This window comes from Pholcus phalangioides, unplaced genomic scaffold (assembly GCF_987345545.1).
Source record: "Pholcus phalangioides strain wild (caught in Gottingen) unplaced genomic scaffold, Ppha-v1.0 ptg000009l_1, whole genome shotgun sequence".
In the NCBI taxonomy this organism is placed as follows: domain Eukaryota; kingdom Metazoa; phylum Arthropoda; class Arachnida; order Araneae; family Pholcidae; genus Pholcus; species Pholcus phalangioides.
Window position 1 is genome coordinate 53,444,617 of NW_028301602.1, and position 17,730 is coordinate 53,462,346.

The 17,730-nt window shown below is 37.9% G+C and overlaps 1 protein-coding gene across 1 annotated transcript; it reads right to left on the reverse strand.

Moving 5' to 3' along the window:
• Nucleotides 1–16,072: 16,072 nt before the first annotated feature.
• Nucleotides 16,073–17,143, reverse strand: LOC149083297 (uncharacterized). The gene has a single exon (XM_089236812.1). It carries the CDS (start codon nucleotides 17,141–17,143, stop codon nucleotides 16,073–16,075), a length of 1,071 nt encoding a protein of 356 aa, XP_089092938.1.
• Nucleotides 17,144–17,730: the final 587 nt, after the last annotated feature.

The following is a 17,730-nucleotide window of genomic DNA, read 5'->3' on the forward strand; positions in this document are numbered from 1 at the left end:
GAATATAAAATGCAATGCTATCTATTAATATAAAGTTTCTTACATAAAGAATTTTAAATAGCAGTGGTTTTCAAAGTGTGCCTCGAAGTTCCAAGGGGTGTCACTGCGAGTTTGCAACATTGATGCCTGTCAGTTCCGTGCTATAAAGTTTTTTTTTCTTTCTCTGAACTGTTGTAGAAGGCCGCGGTGAAACGATGGCTAGGAAAAAGAGGGTTGACAAAACTTCGAGAACCACTTGATACCGTATAAATGGAATTATTGCTTACCTAGTTGCTTCAAAAAGATGGTCCAAACACGTAAAAGTCTTAGCTTTAACAGTTTAAAGGAAATGAACAGCATAAATGGCCAAGCCACTCTGTCATGATCACATAAGCAAATTACCCCATATATCCGCCGGTATCAGTCACAAACAAGGAGACAAATTTTTCTTTAAAAAAACAGCACTCTCTCTTCGGGCATTCACTTGGTCTTCTGAAAACATGTGTGTCTGGATCTGCCCGTCGATGCAGTTTCATTTATTGTAATAAAACACGCTTTTACCCTTGAGGCAAAGGAAGGACACCTGCTGAGACACACTCTAGAAAAAAAAGGATGTGCAGTCTTTCTTTCTCTACGAAAATACTCTTCGTAGGTGCTTGACCATGCAATTAACTACTGGACACGTGTATAGATGAAACAAACCGACAGAATAAGACTATTATAGGGTGAAAACAAATTTTTTTGTTAGTTTTTTACAAAGGCAATCAGTAAATGGTTTCCGTTGTAAAATGTGGGTGCTCAAGCAGCCATAGCACCCCCGGGTTCCGATACCACTGCTAAAACATATGGTTTCTGGATACCCTCCATCCCTTAGGCAAAAACCGGGAATCTTTGACACAAGCAAAAATTGTGAGAAAGAAGGGTGGGCCCTCTTTATCTTCCTTTATCGGTGTCTTTAAAGGCTATATCAGTTGTCTTGAAACCAAAGGCTTCAGCGAGATTCAAGACGCATTATGAGGGAAATAGGCAATTCTTTTTTTTTTTCAATTTTTTTCCACGCGTTCGGTATTTGCGAAAAAAATTAAAAATCTACGTATGAGATTTTTATTTCTGAATCAAATTCTGTGGATGTTCTGCCCCATTCTACAAGAGAGTGTGGGTGCTCGAGCACCCACAGCACCCCCGGCTCCGACGCCACTGTCTTCAATTCACTGAGCTGTAACGAAAGTGGAGTGAGGACTGCCAAAGCTTCCTAGAAGTAAGGCTTTGGGACTGCGCGAGCCATCGCCTACGCGACCGCATCACACCTTTTTGGAGCTAGATAGGCAAAACTTTTCCTAACCGTGTTAATGCAACGAGACCTGTAAATTCCGTTTTCTTTTTTTTCTTTTCGGTCAATAATTATGCATTCTTTATCTTAAAATTTTTTATACAAATGAATACTCACTTTCATACAAGAAAAATACTTTTTTTTCTTCCAAAAACATAAGAACTATTTTTTTTATAAAAAAAAAAACCACATTTCTAATGATTAGCACTTTATTGAAAGCTTCCACTTCGAAAATTCGTAGCAGTGAATATATCCGCGAATTTACTGCTGAAAAAAAAACCTTTCAATGCAAGAAATGAGATGAAAATTAGAGAGAAAAAAAGTTTTTAATATTTTTTTTCAAACATATACGTACAACATTGTACACATACAAGTTTTTAAATAAAAAATTTACAAACATGTCCACACAGCATAATTTGCTATATTAAAATCATAATTCACAAGAGCACTTATATGTTTGCTATGAAATAATTTACAATGCAAAACCGGAACAACATCATCCTTGAAATAGCATTGAGTACTTGTAGATGTCAGTTGTGAAATGCTCAGCACAAACAACAGATGCTTTAGTTAGATGCCGAGACTTTCTTTTCACAGCTTCCGCGAATTGTTTAAGCCCTTCTGGGTTTCGAAGAGACCTTTATTTTTAAAAAAAAGTGTATTCATTAACCAGGCTTCAAGATAGCACAATAGAAGCAATCAATCATTGTTCGTAATAGTAGCTTTGACAATTGTTTGATAATTATAATACATTGATAATGTAATCAGATATTATAAACATAATTATAACACTTTGATGATTATGATACATTTATGATTTTGCATATTTCGCTTTTAATACTTAAGCAAAAACTGATTATGTAAATAATACTAATTGCATTTTACCACTCCTCATTCTCACATTATTTTCCCAAAATTATTTTTACCAGAAATAGGAAAAAGTTTAGGTTCTTCATTTCTTTAATTTACAAGGGATTGAGGAATGAAATTTTTAATTAAGCATATTTCTCGTCAGTTTTTCTGTCATAAAAATTCTAACCCAAATAGTATAAGCAATTTTCACACGATTTAAAAAAAAAAAATATTTATGAGGTTTAAAATTCATGTGAAATTAATTTGTTATTTCGAATTAATGCTCATCAAACAGAAATTGAATGTGAAATGAGAACCAAATTTTTTAATTTTACAATTGTAGTATAAAAATCAATGCATCTTTTAATATAAAACCACGCGCACTCACCTATGAAACCGAAGTTTATTTCCATCTTCCTTCAATTTTCCCCACCGGTTGGTGCAATTATAGGCAGAACACGATGTCACCATTTGTGTACGTGCAGATGGACAACTATACTAATGAAATAATATGAAAACAACTGAAAAAAATACTGAATATGGAAGTTTCCCCCATTGTTTACATGCTGAAATGCGCAATGCTTTGCCTATTTCTCACCGCCACGCCCACTTTTATATTCCTCCGCGTCGGCTCACGCCCGCTATAAGTACACTGGAGTGAAGACAATAACATAGACGTGCGCGAGCCGACGCGGAGGAATACAAAAGTGGGCGTGACGGAGCGAGACGGGCAAAACATTGCTATTTTAGCATGTACACAATAGGGGAAACTTCCATCTCGAGTGTTTTTTTCAGTTGTTTCATATTATTTCATTAGTATAGTCGTCCATCTGTACATACACAAATGCTGATATCATGTTCTGCCTATAATTGCACCAACCGATGGGGAAAACAGAAGAAAGATGGAAATAAACTTCGGTTTCATAGGTGAGTGCACGTGGTTTTATATTAAAAGATGCATTCATTTTTATACTGTAATTGTAAAATTTAACGCATGTAGTTTTCATTTCACGTTCAATTTCTGTTTAATGAGCATAATTCAAAATAACAAATTAATATCACATGAATTTTAAACTTAAAACATATTTTTTGAAATCGTGTAGAAATTGCTTATTATTGTTGGGGTTAGAATTTTTATTACAGAAATACTGACGAAATATGCTTCATATGCATTTATGTCCGAAAAAACTGATAATGCCTTAAAGAACTAAAATTATCCCGTGTAAATATCAAAAGAAACAAATGACCTAAACTTTTCTATTGCTGGCAAAAATAATTTTGGGAAAATAATGTGAGAATGAGTAGTAAAATGCAATTAATACTATTAACATCATCAGTTTTTGCTAAATATGAGAAGCGAAATATGCAAAATCATAAATGTATCATAATCATCAAAGTATTATAATTATGTTCACACCTAATTATATTATTAATATATTATAATTAGCAAACAATTATAATTTTTAAGCTACTATTATGAACAACGATTGATTGATTCTATTGCTTTCTTGAAGCCTGGTAATGAATATATTTTTTTTAAAAATAAAGGTTTCCCTCTTCGAAACCCAGAAGTTCTTAAACAATGGGTGGAAGCTGTGAAAGGAAGGACTTGACATCCTGCTAAAACATTTGTTATTTGTGCTTAGAATTTCGCAGCTGACAGATATAAGTCCTCTTTTCAACGCTATTTGAAAGAACACGCTGTTTCTACTATATTCAATTTTCCACATCGCCCTCAACCTTTGCAGATGCAATGCTGATCACTTATTAAACGCCCTCCACTGGTAAGATATTAAGTTATTTTTCCTTGTTTAATATCACATGAATTTTAAACTTAAAACATATTTTCAAACTGCTCCACTTAAATGGTTATCAACAGTTAATATTTGATTAACCAGTGTATTCAATTATGCGGCGAACAATCAAATTGCCATTGTGCACCATAGTACACAGCTTTTATATTGCAATATATATATATTATTATTATATATAGTTATAAATATATATATTTATATAATTTTCAAAATCTTTGGCAACATTCTGTTTTTCGCGTAAAAATTAGAAACAACTTTATTTGCAAACTCTATAATGGAAAATTACAGTAAAACCTTCTAACAGCGGCCACTAACAGGACCATCCAAAATAAATTAAGCCTTCTTTCCAGGGAATTTTTATGTTCAGTCAAGGCCGGACTTAAGGGGGTGCGAAAGGTGCGGTCGCACCGGGCCGAAAAACTCCAGGGGCCGCAATTCTTCCAAAAGAAACACTCTTCTTTCTCAGCAGATGTTTTGGAAATTTTTGATTAAAATTTAATTTTTCCCCCCATTAAACTATTATTGATTGTGAGAGGAGGCTTTCAGTTTAAAGCCCTTATAATATCATTTTTAGTGTTATTAGCAATGGCATTATCTTATTTCAAAGACGGAAAGAGTGTATGCAGGTGGGCAGGACCGCAACTATAGTTTGTTTCAGGTTAACTTTGCAGTGGAGAGAAAGGTAGAGAGTGTATCCCTTCGCCGCAAAATATAGTTCCCATACATCGGAGGTTTATGATGATCATTTATATAGATATTTCAAATTTTTTTTGATTTTGAAAAAGATACTGAAAAAATACCGTTTTGAACCAATGTATATTCGTTTAAAATTTTTAAATTAGAAAAATATTGGTTACCATTATCAAAAATCCATGGCGAGCTCAAGAACATTTTGGCGCAATTTCCAAGAAATTTTCCCCGCCAATATTACTATCGTGCATTTTTTTTGATTGCACAGTTATATATTACTATATATTATATATAGACGATATATTATATCGTCATTTTGTTTAATTTTTTCCGATACAATTTTTCATTCAGTTTTGCATGTAGTTATAGGCCTACACACCCAGACGAATATTCAATTAGTTTGTTTTTTTTCTCGCGAAAATAACCTCCAACGAATTCAGATATTCACTCATAGATTACAGGAAGTGTCCCTCTTCCACGACAGCGCCGATACCGTTGTGAGAGGCTCTCTTTATGGGTGTAGGTTACGGTTCCAGACCCCCCCCCCCTTTTTTTTATATCTATTTCTTGCCGTGTTCGTAGGATAGGGGTGGTTTCTGAATTCCGATAGCGGAGGGTGTTACATAAGTAATGTCTCTTTTTCACCCACACCAACTTCCTCCCCCACAGCAGAGACTGTTCCTCCAGATGCCCCTTCAGTGTCTCTCCAGATAAATATAAATAAGCAAGACAAAGACCCACAATGGTTTAGGCTTGCAGTGTTTTTTTTTCTTCTGTGACAGTTGTATCTTTCTTTTCACCAGAGATAGAAACACGCTAAAACGTTCTCCGTTCTTTTTAGCAATAATGCATAAAGCACGTTATTGAAAAAGAAGAGGAATTTTGGATTGCAGGCGGCTTGATGGAGCAACAACAATTAATAAGTAATAGAGAAACAGATAGTTCTACAACGTCAAGTGAGGATTCCATAGAATGGGAATCCGTGAAAAATGACTAAAACTGTAGTTATAATAAGTGGCATCGACGTATACCGTGCGTTTGGGTGGGTGAGCGACGGAAATTTCGGCAAGAAAAGTGAGTAAAAGAATTCTAAATTTTTCCGTATCATTTTTATTATTATTTGGGGCTATTCCCAAATTCAAACGTCAAAACCGGGTTAGTAGGAGTTACTAAGATACTTTTCAATAAAAAAAAAAATGATTTCAAAAACCGCACTTTAATTTGTGAAAGTATCGACAGTGACTTTTTTTTTCATTAGCTAATTTTTTGTTACTAACTGACTGCAATTTTTTCTACAAGCATTACGTTACACGTAAAAAATATTTTTTTCTGCGCGATTGGCGAGAATCAGCCATACCTTACCGAAGCCGCGCATCGATACATAAGTTAAGAGGCTTTCGTTGTCATAGCAACGAGTGATGCGGTTCCCTCGTAGCTTCCTCTTCACTGCACAGTTAACCTGAAACGGACTATAGAGGGGAGCAGGCGGGTCTGGTGCCTCGGACGCTGAACCAGAAGGGGGCGCCGAATTCACCCTTTAACTACTACTTCTACATTACAAGGGGTGCCAAAATGCCGGCTGTTCCCGGATGACAAAGTATCTAGTTGCGGCTCTGCAGGTGGGGTCACTTTCTTTACCATTGAAAAAGTTGAGCCTTTCTTTCTCCTATTAAAGAATAACAGGGCTATATTACAAATCAAGAAAAAACACATGCTTAGGGCATCAAACGAAAAGAGATATCACAAAAGAAATCTAGTAATTTTTTCCCCTTGAAAACCGTCCCTTTCGTTTAAGTTACCATCTGGTCTGGAGGGAGATACCTATAGTGCGCACAAGATGATCCGGCGGTGCTTCTACTATTGATAGCCTGTAGCATGGGCATCTCTAGATGATGACTGCCCCGGAGTGAGGCAACTTCCACTGCCATTCAGAGTGTTAATTGCATGTCTTCCTGGGAACATTTGAACTGGCATGATGTTTCGCTAGAGACGCTTGAGAACTTCTTCGAAATTTTCAAACACCACCATCTGAATCATTGTCATATATTCCGGAAGATGGATATACAATGTATAAATTCTAAATTTTGACAATTTTTACAATTAAACTTCCAAAAAAAAGGAAGACGTCTTCTCCTCAATCTGATTACTCATTCAGTACAGTACCGGCAATAGAAATATTTTGTTTCATGAACAGAGAATTCATGCATAAAAACATTTAAGAGCACAAAGGTCTGAAAATTTAGGATGTAGGCTACGTTGCTTGGTAGTTCATTCTCTGATAAGACAATGTGTTTGCCTACTATCAAATAAATTATACACTGGTGTGAGAAATTAAGAGAATTTGCAGACTTGGTCGATTATCTCTAGAACTACTGTACCGATTTTAATGAAATTTGATATGTACATACATTGATACAATACAAAACAAATAACCACTCAATAATTGTAATACACACGCATGATCGTGCGTAACACTCGTTGGAGTCGGAAGGTATGAAACAGCGGTTGTAGAATAAACAAAAAAAATGGGTTAATAGGGGGTATGGTCCCCTCTTACAGATATACAGGTCTGGTAGCGTGATGTCATACTTGAAATAAGGCAGTTTATCATTTCCTGTGGCAATTGGTCCCACTCGTTCAGCAACGCTGTTTTCATTCCCTGGATGGTTCCCGGAGGGGGGTTGCGAGTTGCAATTGCCCTCCCCAAAGCGTCCCAGACAGGCTCTATCGGGTTAAGGTCTGGATATCTGGCTGGCCAATCCATCCGGCGAATATCCTCACTCTCTGGAAAATCGTCGAGCAGAAGAGCTCTATGTGGCCTCGCGTTATCGTCTATTAAAATGAACTCAGGGCCAACTGCACCCCTGAAAAGGCGAACATAGGACTCCAAGACCTCATCCTATACCTCACACCAGTCACAGTGCCTCTTTCAGAGACATGGAGAGGTGTGCGGCCATCCAACATGATGTCTGCCCAGACCATTAAACCTCCTCCGCCATAATGGCCGATTTCGCGGACATTGGAGGGTAGGTAGCGGGTCCCTGGTTCTCTCCATATGAACGTACGGCGAGAATCGGTGCTTAGGCTGAACCGGGACTCATCAGTGAAGAGATCGGTCGCCCATTGATCCATACTCCAATCTCCTATGCTCTCTGCACCATGATAAACGGATTCTCCTGTCCGTAGAAGTGAGCGGGACGCACACAGCGGGTCTTCTTGCAAACAACCCTCTCTCATGAAGTCTTTTCGAAACAGTCACCCTTGATACACGGGTTCCTGTGGCATACAAGTCACGAGATAGCTGAGAAGCTGTAGCACTCCTGTTACGCCTCGCTATAATCGACAAATGGCGATCTTCTCTGGCCGTCGTGGCTCTTGGACGACCTTGCCCAGGCTTTCTCTCGATGGATCCGGTATCCTGGAACTGTTTCCATAAATTACACGCGACGCTGGGTGTTAAATTGAACTCTCTACAAATCTGGACTTGAGATTGGCCTGCTTCTAGCCTCCCCACAATTCGCCACCTCATTCCATCATCTAAACGTTGATGGTTACTCATTTTCACTGTTACAATTTGAAATTTACCGGTTGCTGCAAAATAACACCAAGAAATTCGCCGAGGTGTGCTAGCGAACGAAATGCGTCTTAACTTACGCGCGCTTATAAAGCCTGTTTCTCTACTGGCTCCGCCTACACACACGTGCACGCTTACGTATTTGACGTATAAGATTTGCATTTTTGTCTAGAAGCAGTGGTTTTACATTCAGTTCAGTTCTTTTCATGAAATTCGATAAAATATGCAAATTCTCTTAATTTATTTCACCAGTGTAGCTAAGGTTTAGGCTGATTGCAGCTAGGGTTGTTAATATTCGACAACCTATACCAGGGCGTCTTTTGAATTTTGAATATTCAAATATTGAGATTGCAATCTTGGATTCTATTTGTGGCAAGAAACTCTTGGTTTTAAACAAGTAATAACATTGAAGAGCTCACATACAACGAGTCTTACTTATATCGTTTTCCAAAAACTCGTTATAAAAAACGTTCGTTGTAGGCAGGAAAACGATTTAAACGGGAAATTTCGATAAGCGTTAGTAAAAGTTAGAATAACGAAAATTAGTCGTACTAAAACTAAACGAGAAAACTTTCTAAGTGGGAACGTTGAGCGAAATATACTGTAGTAATTTTAAATTAATCTACATTTCAAATACAGTTCCAAGTTTCAGAATTTTTATTTTTGGGAATCCCAGTATTTGATTCGGGAGCGACTGCATAAAATCTTTTTGGAGGGGCCGCAAAAATTTTTTTGCACCTGGCCGCGAAATTCCTAAGGCCGGCCCTGTGTTCAGTCCGATAGCTGAAGACGTTCTTGTGAAAAGAAGATTGACACATCCCTCCCAAAAAATTTATGCCCTGGATATTTCTCTTCATTTGTTATTTGCAAGGTCCATTTTAGGATTGAACCATGCCTTGAAGTAGGGAGTGCCACATAAACAAAGCTTTTCTAGTAATTGGACAGCTTGTGTATTAGTATTGAACATTGAAGGACCGGACACACCCCGCTTCCCATCTCAGAGAGATATCGAAGTGTTGACAGCAAGTCACAGACAGCATGTTTGGCTTGCCATCTCAGAGAGATATCGAAGTGTTGACAGCATGTCTTCTGTTGTCCCCCCTCTAATCTGTAAGATTTTTTTCCCCTCTCCACTGCCTTCAACACCTATCTAGCATTTATACCCAGGAATAGAAAGCATATACACACACGGTCGTTCTTTGGTGGGGGGGGGGGGGCTGCCTTTAAAATCAACTTGAATTTTTTTTTAAATTTTTCTCATTTATATTATATTTTTTCAGCTCCGTGTCAAGTGTGTTCGGAAATAGTTAATCGGAGATTACTTGTAACGTTAAGTCTGAGACAGAATCCTTTGGTTTCAACAAAATATGGCAGTAGTTCGGAGGTGGCCATTATAAGAGGTTTACTGTATATGAAATTAATATTTTAATTAGGATTTTTTTTTTGCAGATTTTTAAAAGGTTGAAAACTGCTGTTCACAATCATGACAACATGGCGAACACTGATGAATCAGATGTTCAAAATGAATTTGAAGCAGCTGCTCCAGCATTATGCTGTGAATAATTGCATATGTTGGAGGGAGAAAAAATCCTTTCAAATTTAGAGTTTGTCTGTATAAAATACTAGACAAAGGTTTGCATTGTAACTAAGTAATTACTTGATAGCAAGCATATGAGTGCTCTTGTGAATTGCGATTTTAATATTCCAAATTGTTCTCTGTGGATAATTTTTATTTCATTTCTTGCATTGAAAGTTCTTTTTTCAGCAGTTAATTCGCAGAAATATTCACTGATACGAATTTTCGAAGTTGAAGCCATCACCAAAATGCAAAACACAATATTAGAAATGTATGTTATTTTTTTTATAAAAATAATAGTTCCTCTTAAGTTTTGGAAAAGAAAGGGTATTTTTTGTGTACGAAAGTAAGTATTCATTTTTATACAGTTTTTTGAAGATAAAGAATACATAATTATTGGCCGAGAAGTGAGAAAAAAACGGAACGTACATGTCTCGTATTTGGAATTGCCCCATTGCATTAACATGGTCAGGAAATGTTTTGCCCGCTTCGCGCGCTCCAAAAGGGTGATGCGGTCGCGTAGGACGACGGCTCGCACAGTCCTCACTAAACTTTACTTACAGCTCAGTAGCTCGCGCTCATGGAGGAAAGAATAACAGGAGGTGACGTGACCAGCGCGCCCGTTGAGAAAGCATGGGGAATCTGGGTTGCCAGATGAAATCAGTGATCGCTCTGTTAAAGGGGACCAAGTAAGCCCAAACAAACCGTGGCTTCCCATGCTTTCCTATGAGAAACATCCCCGTTTTTAAAAATCATTTAAAAATTTACTATTCACTTTAGGAACTCGATTTTTCCCCTCAAATTCTGTGTATATATTTATACAATTAAACGAGAGCTTTTACACTTTTAGTTGTTATTTGTTTTCGAATATTAACTTCAACAACATGGAACCTTTTGCAAAAATAACCAAAATTTACCCATATCTTGTGCCCCAAAATTCCTTCTCGGCATTTTAATTAAAAAAAAATTATGCCAAAGTATGTAATACCTCAGTGCTGAGAGAGAGACTATGTTTAAAGACACTTGAACAAGCGGTGTTGGAAAAAATCTGACTGTTTTTTTGCGAAAAACATTAAATATGCAAAACATTAGCATATATAATGCCTTTCAGCTGTTTATATTAAAATATTGTAGAAATACTTCCAGTCCAGGTAGGACAACAAAAACTCGAGCACAGACAATTTTAGATTTCAAATTCAATTTGAAACTGTTTTTTGTCAAATTTTTGTACACATACCACTTTGAAAGCAAAGTAATAGGTACAAAATGAAGAGGGGGAAAAACAGCCCAAGTGATTATTTTCCTAAATACTATAGGCCAGAGAGATGACTTATCGCGGCTCGTAAAAAAAGTTTTTTATTTTTAATATTTTTTCTCTCAATACTACATCTACATAGCGAATGGTACGGTTGGCGGCATATATTTCAATCATACATATTCAAGAATATGAGAGTGGAACGGAAGAAAGGTGGCGAAATTTGTACAGCCTACAGGCAGCAAAACCATAAATACACAGTAGCGGAGGACTCACTTCTAGTACTTTGAGGGGGCGGCAAAATGCTGTTTGTCTCGGGTGGCAAAAATCCTAGCTATAGCCTTGTCAGAAGGTGCTCGAGCACCTCAGGATTGATTTAGAAATCAAAATTCCTCATGTAAAGCTTAAGACGAGCGCCCACGGGCCTGAAACACTTTCGAAATGTCCCGGATCTATGATAATAATGAACGAAACAAAAAGGCAAAATAAACAGCTAAAAGAAAAAAATATGAAAATTGCATTTCATTGGAGCTTCATATTATTTTAATTAATCATATTTCCATTGAAATGAATGTGATACATCGAATTTTAAAAATAAATTGAAGGCACTGATCTAAAAACTTGTGACGAGTTGAGAGGGAAAAATGATCTTCCCCTTTCAAAAATAAATTAAAAATATAAAAACCCCTTATACAAGGATAACCTTTCAAGGATAATCTTTCCCCTTTATTGGATCATGTAGATTACCTGAAGATGCATTATGAACAGTCATGGTGCTTAAATTTATTTAGTTATTAATATTTTAAAAGAATTCGATCCGGCAAAACACATGTTAAGTATAGGGAAAAGAGCGGTTTGTTTGGGCTTACTTGTCAGCCCATAGGGTTGCCACAACGGCTTCAATTTTCGTGCCTGATGTCACCTCCTTGTATTCTTTTCTCCATGGCTCGCGCACGTCTGTGTTATTGTATAGGGAGTCTTCATTCCAGTTTAATTATAGCTCAGTGCTTTAATTACTATATCTTTCACTATCGCTACTATATCACTATATCGTTACTATATCAATGCTTTATGCCTGAGGGCCATCCCGTTTGAGAAAAATTACACAAAATGCATAGAATATGATTCATGGAAAGTTACGATCGACAAAGACTGAAACGAGCGAAGAAAAGTCCCATCTTCTCCCTTTGAGAGAGATAGAAAAGATTAACAAAAAAAAAAAAAATAAAAAATAAATAAAATAAAAAATAAGCCAGACGAAAAAACGTCAGATGGATATATTGTATGAGATGAAAGAGGTCTTCAGACTTAGGGGCGATACTAAACCTCTTTTGAATGATATAATGACATGGAGTCCCTGGTTGAGTGTATGAGAACAGAAATAAACCAAACGACACAGTAGGGTATCTGGCAACACCGGAAAAGAACATTATTACTGGGCAGGAGATGGCAACACCTGGAGAGAACATAGATTGTCAACAACGAGAATGCCCACCTGATCACGGTCTCCAAGAACAAGGACATCGCCATTTGTATTTTAATGTTGTATAATTATGTAAAGTATATTATATTCGTCGTTTTGAACTGGAATTGCGCGTTTTCCGAATCACGGACGATGCCGATGTGCGCGATCTTATTCTTCGATGCATGGAACCGCATCTTTTCAAATTAGTGAACGATAATTTTGATCCTGTTTCGCCGAATGAAAAAACATATGCCGAGATCAAGGAATTTCTGCTCTCCTACTACAAGCCGGCAACGAACATTCACGCGGAGCGAACGAAGTTTACGCAAGGCCGTCTTAAGAGTACCATGGGCCCCCGAGCCAAGTAGTTTTTCGGATTTCCCTACCTGGTAAATCCTAGAAAATGTCAAGCGGATCTCATTTTTGTGAGGCCCCCCGGGCACTGAGTTTACGCAGCGCTATCGCCACAGTGGAGAAACAGTCAAGGAGTACGTATCGGCTCTGCGAACATTGGCGGTGAACTGCAAGTTCAAAAACTAATCTGGATGAGCGTTTACGGGATCAACTCATTCTAGGAATCAACGATTCGCGAATTCAAGAATTATTATTCCGCGAACACGCCGACGAAGCTGCAACACTCAACGAAGTGGAGAAATCAGCTGCCAACTACGAATCCGCTCTATTGAACAGAGAGGCTGTTGAATCTGCGATCAAGCCCGAACATTTGCTCGCTACTTCACAACCGTCTGCGGTAACACCGCGAAATCGAGATGGTGATGAGTGACCGTCGGTAAGAACGGTCGGTTTTTTTTTTTTGGCTTGTGTGTCGTATTTATCGCGTATATTTCTTTTTTGAGCACAGTTGTGTCTGAACTCAATTTTTAGTTAATTGGTGTTTTTCACAAATCTAATTAGTGAATAACTATTAGAAATTTTTTTTGTTAGGGTGCCGCGTAATCTGTCGTTTTGTGGAGGCTTGGAAGTCAGTCTTCACTTTTTCTTTTTTTCCTCGCTGTCTTATAGATGTCATCAAAGGAAATACTTCAGTAATAGCTAATTCCTCTAACATGGAAGTAGACCCTGTTACCCAAGTGGTATCAAACAAAACAAATTTTGACATTCTTAACCAGGCCTCAAATTCTGGTAGTGGAAAATTTAGCATTTTACTAATGAAAGGAAATGGAGATTCTTTTCCAAAGTGCAACAATTTTAACTTTCAACAATTTTTTGAAAGAAAACGTTCGTTCGGCCAAAGACATCACTTCAGCACTCTTAACATCGAAAAACCCTCCGGTTGTGGAAACATCAAATATAAATACAGCTTTGGATATTCTGAATTTAAAATCCTTCTTAGACATTGATATCAAACCACAGTTACTTCTTGAAGAACTATCCAGCCGATTTTTACTCAGAGACATAGAAGCACAAGAAGATTTGAAAGAATTACTAACAGAAATAGAAGAAAGAAATGATTTAAGTGTATTGGAGGTAAGAAGATTCTCTTTTAAAGATAAAGCAACTACCAATGTTCTCGTTACCATCTTGGGTCATTATGTGCCGGAAAAAAATCATAGTATGGTTGATCCGAAGAAATATCAAATTATTCATAGATATAGTCAGACAGTGCCTAAAATACTATAAATTTACCCATCCTACAAAATATTGCTCTCGTACAGCACCCATTTGCATCAAATGCGTGATATGGATAATTTGTAAGGATAATTGGTAACACTACTCCAGTTGACGCGCAAGAGGGTGTAATTTGGCGACAGAGGATGAGACCTTCAGGGAGAAGAAAAAACGTCGTCACAGAGTGACAGTGAACAGCAACAAGAACAGACCCTCCTGGCCATAGGCGTAAACTTATTGAAAATGTTGGGGGGGGGAGGGGCGGCTGTGCAGGATAAAATAATGGAACCTCGTTTATACGACTCGTCGTATAAAATTTTTCAATCTTGTAATTCGTCCATTAATAATAAAAATAATTGGGCATTTCACGTTAAAAATATTCTTGACAATGCTGGCTTCGGTTTTATTTGGGTTCAACAAAATCCAAGTCTTGTAAAAGCTTATCTTCCACTGATTATCGAGAGCATAAAAAACCAGAGTATCCAAACTGATTTCTCCCGTATTGTAAATAGTAAAAATTTTTCTCACTATAAAGATATAAAAACAACTTTCCTGATGGAAGACTATTTTTTCCTCCCTTTTCATATCTCAGTCAAAAGGGTTTTTGCCCAACTCAGATTTAATCAGACACCAATGTTTGTTAATGGTAAAAACTTTTCTATAGATCCCATCAGCAATTGTACGTATTGCAACCTTTTGGTATTTGAGGATTGGAATCATGTAATTTTTCACTGCCCTTTTTACTCTAATCCCAGATCCAAATATTTAAATCTCTCTTCAGGTCCCGCTAATATTGCTCAATTACTTTCGATCACTGATAACTTATACTCAATATATCTATTTATCTTATCATGTATTCGCCTACGCTCGCTCTGTTTGGACTGAAGTCCATATTTTTTCTATTCTTATTAATTTACTTTTTCTTTTATTACTTGCTTTTTGTCCGCTCTGTATGTATATTACCTATTTTTATTTGTCGGTATATTATAATGTTTATTCTGTGTCTGCTTATCATTCATTCATTATTTCCCCTTACCTTATATTAACTGTTCTGACACCAACATATGTGCTCCATTATATTGCCAATGTATGGTATATTTTGTAAATATGACTGTAAAATGTGGCAACAATGAATTGCCACTCATTGAAGGACCTACTGGTCAAATCAATAAAATTTATTATTATTATTATTACCTTCCCCGAGATGACCCAGCCGAACACTGTCTCGAGGGCATGAAGTGAACCATCATGAGATGATATTCGTCCAGGCAACAACAGTTTTCCATAAACATCTGCACCCAAAAGTACATCCACAGGACCAGTATGGAAACAATGTTTATCTGCTAGTTTCAAGTTTTTGAACTGTGTCAACACACTTGAAGAAATATTTGTTTGCGGCAAATTGCATGTTATTTTGGGCAACACAAAAGCATTAACCAGTTCAGTCGATTCGTTGTCACATGAAGATATGTTGAAATGAACCAGTCCTCTTACCTTGCCAAGCTTGGTTGACGATAATCCAGAGAGATTCAAGTTGCAATTATGTCGTCGGAGACTTAGTGTTTGAACGCATGCCTCCCGGATGAAACTTGACTGGCTTCCGGAGTCGAGAAGTGCCCTGAATGTGTGAGCTTGACCCATTTTATCGAATCCTTTGACGATGGCCGTCGGCAAGATGACATAACTCGAAGTCGACGTCTTCCTTGTACGCGACAACTGTGACGAAAAGACTGAAGTCGTTTTGACCGTCGTTGTGGTATCAACATCCGCTTCATGCAGTAGTGTGTTGTGTGAACTGTTGCATTTTTTGCAGTGTCCTGCAGAGCAACTCCGAACCATATGTGATGATCCCAAACAGTTGAAACAAAGTCGAAGCTTTTCGAGTGTTGCTTTTCTAGCTGAAACACTCTATTCGAGGAACTTTGAACATCTGAAGATGGGGTGGTTTCCTTTGCAAAACACACATATGCTAGAAAAACCATGATTTATCAACACTGATTTTCGCGATTCGAATGAATTCGTCGGGTGACCTTGCGTCTTCGACTTGGCCGAACCTGATGATTTGCTTGTGCTGACAGCTGCAAGAGCGCGAGCTCGATAGTCGATGAATTCCCGCCATTCACTGAAAGTGAAAAGTTTCTTATCCCACTGGGAATGAAGAGACCACTGGCGCAAAGATTCCGGATCCAGTTTCTTGGACAGGAAGTAGATCAGGATACTGTCCCAATGTTGCACCGGTTGCTGGAGCGATTGTAGAGCTTCCAGGCACTGATTTGTAGTATCTAGAAGTCGACGTAGGCATGTTGCTGACTCATGTGCGATGTTCGATTGCGAAAACAGCTTCTCCAGACTTGCCTGAACAATTTCAGTTTCGTTGTTGAACCGATCGTACAAAATCACCCATGCTTTGCCGTAATTGCTCCCTGCGAGCAGGGTCGCGTGAATTACTTGAGCAGCGTTTCCCTTTACACATAGTTTCAAATATTGTAGCTTTTGAATGTTACTTAAACTTTTATTTTGATCGATGGTCGTTGTGAACATATCGCGAAATGGCAACCAATCGTTAAGTTCGCCACTGAACGAAGGCAATTCAATTTTTGGTAAGTGCACGGAACTAGCTTCTGAATTTACAGTACCTGATTGTTTCGTCGATCCCGATGCCTGGGCCATGCTGAAGCGAAGATCGTCGATCCGACTTGCCAATTCGCCGAATTCCGCTTCGTGGTCTTCCAGATGTTCATCCGTTGACAAGATGACGATTTCATCATGCAAGACGTTGAACTCCGTGCACAGTTCTTTGGCTTGATCTTGATAGATTTCCAACTGATGCCGTGGGAGATCATCGCTATTGAGCTTCGGCTTGATGATGTTGCAAAGCCGCGCGATCTTGCCTTTCACCGAACTTTGTTTCTTTACCAAAGATTCCATCTGAAGACTGCTGTCGCTGGTTGCGTTTTTCATCCCGGGTTTCGGCACCATAAATGTTCACGATCTTGAGGCGTGATTTTCAGGATGGGTATCTGGTAACTAGCATTGAATATTCCGCTGAACGAACCAGCGATAATTAAGGACAATTGAAGATGAAATTAACTGAATTTATTGAAACATGAGAGGGAAAACGATACATGAGCCGCGTTGTTGTCGGTTTGATCGCGGAGATGATATTTCCGTTTCGCGCGCAGTCATTCAAGGCAACGGCCGCTCGCCAACGGTATGATGCTGTCATCTGGGGGCGTCAACAAAACCATTATAGAAAGAGAATTAGCAGTGGAGCAAGCAGGTTTCAGAAGAAATAGGGGAACTGGAGACCGAATTGTCAATATAAGATGGATAATGGAGGCAGCAAAAGAACGTCAAAAGAAGTTATATTTTTGTTTTATCGATTATACAAAGGCCTTTGACTGTGTTGATCATGATAAGCTTTGGGATATTCTTGGAACAATGGGAGTGCCTAATCATATCGTCTGCTTGATTAGAAATTTATATATTAATCAAGAGGCAAGTGTAAGAACAAACTATGGCTTAACTGAATGGCTTGGAATTGAAAAAGGGGTTCGATAAGGATG

Bases quoted from the DNA above. Each gene is read 5' to 3' on its own strand.
- LOC149083297 (XM_089236812.1), bottom strand. From the start codon at position 17,143: ATGGTGCCGAAACCCGGGATGAAAAACGCAACCAGCGACAGCAGTCTT.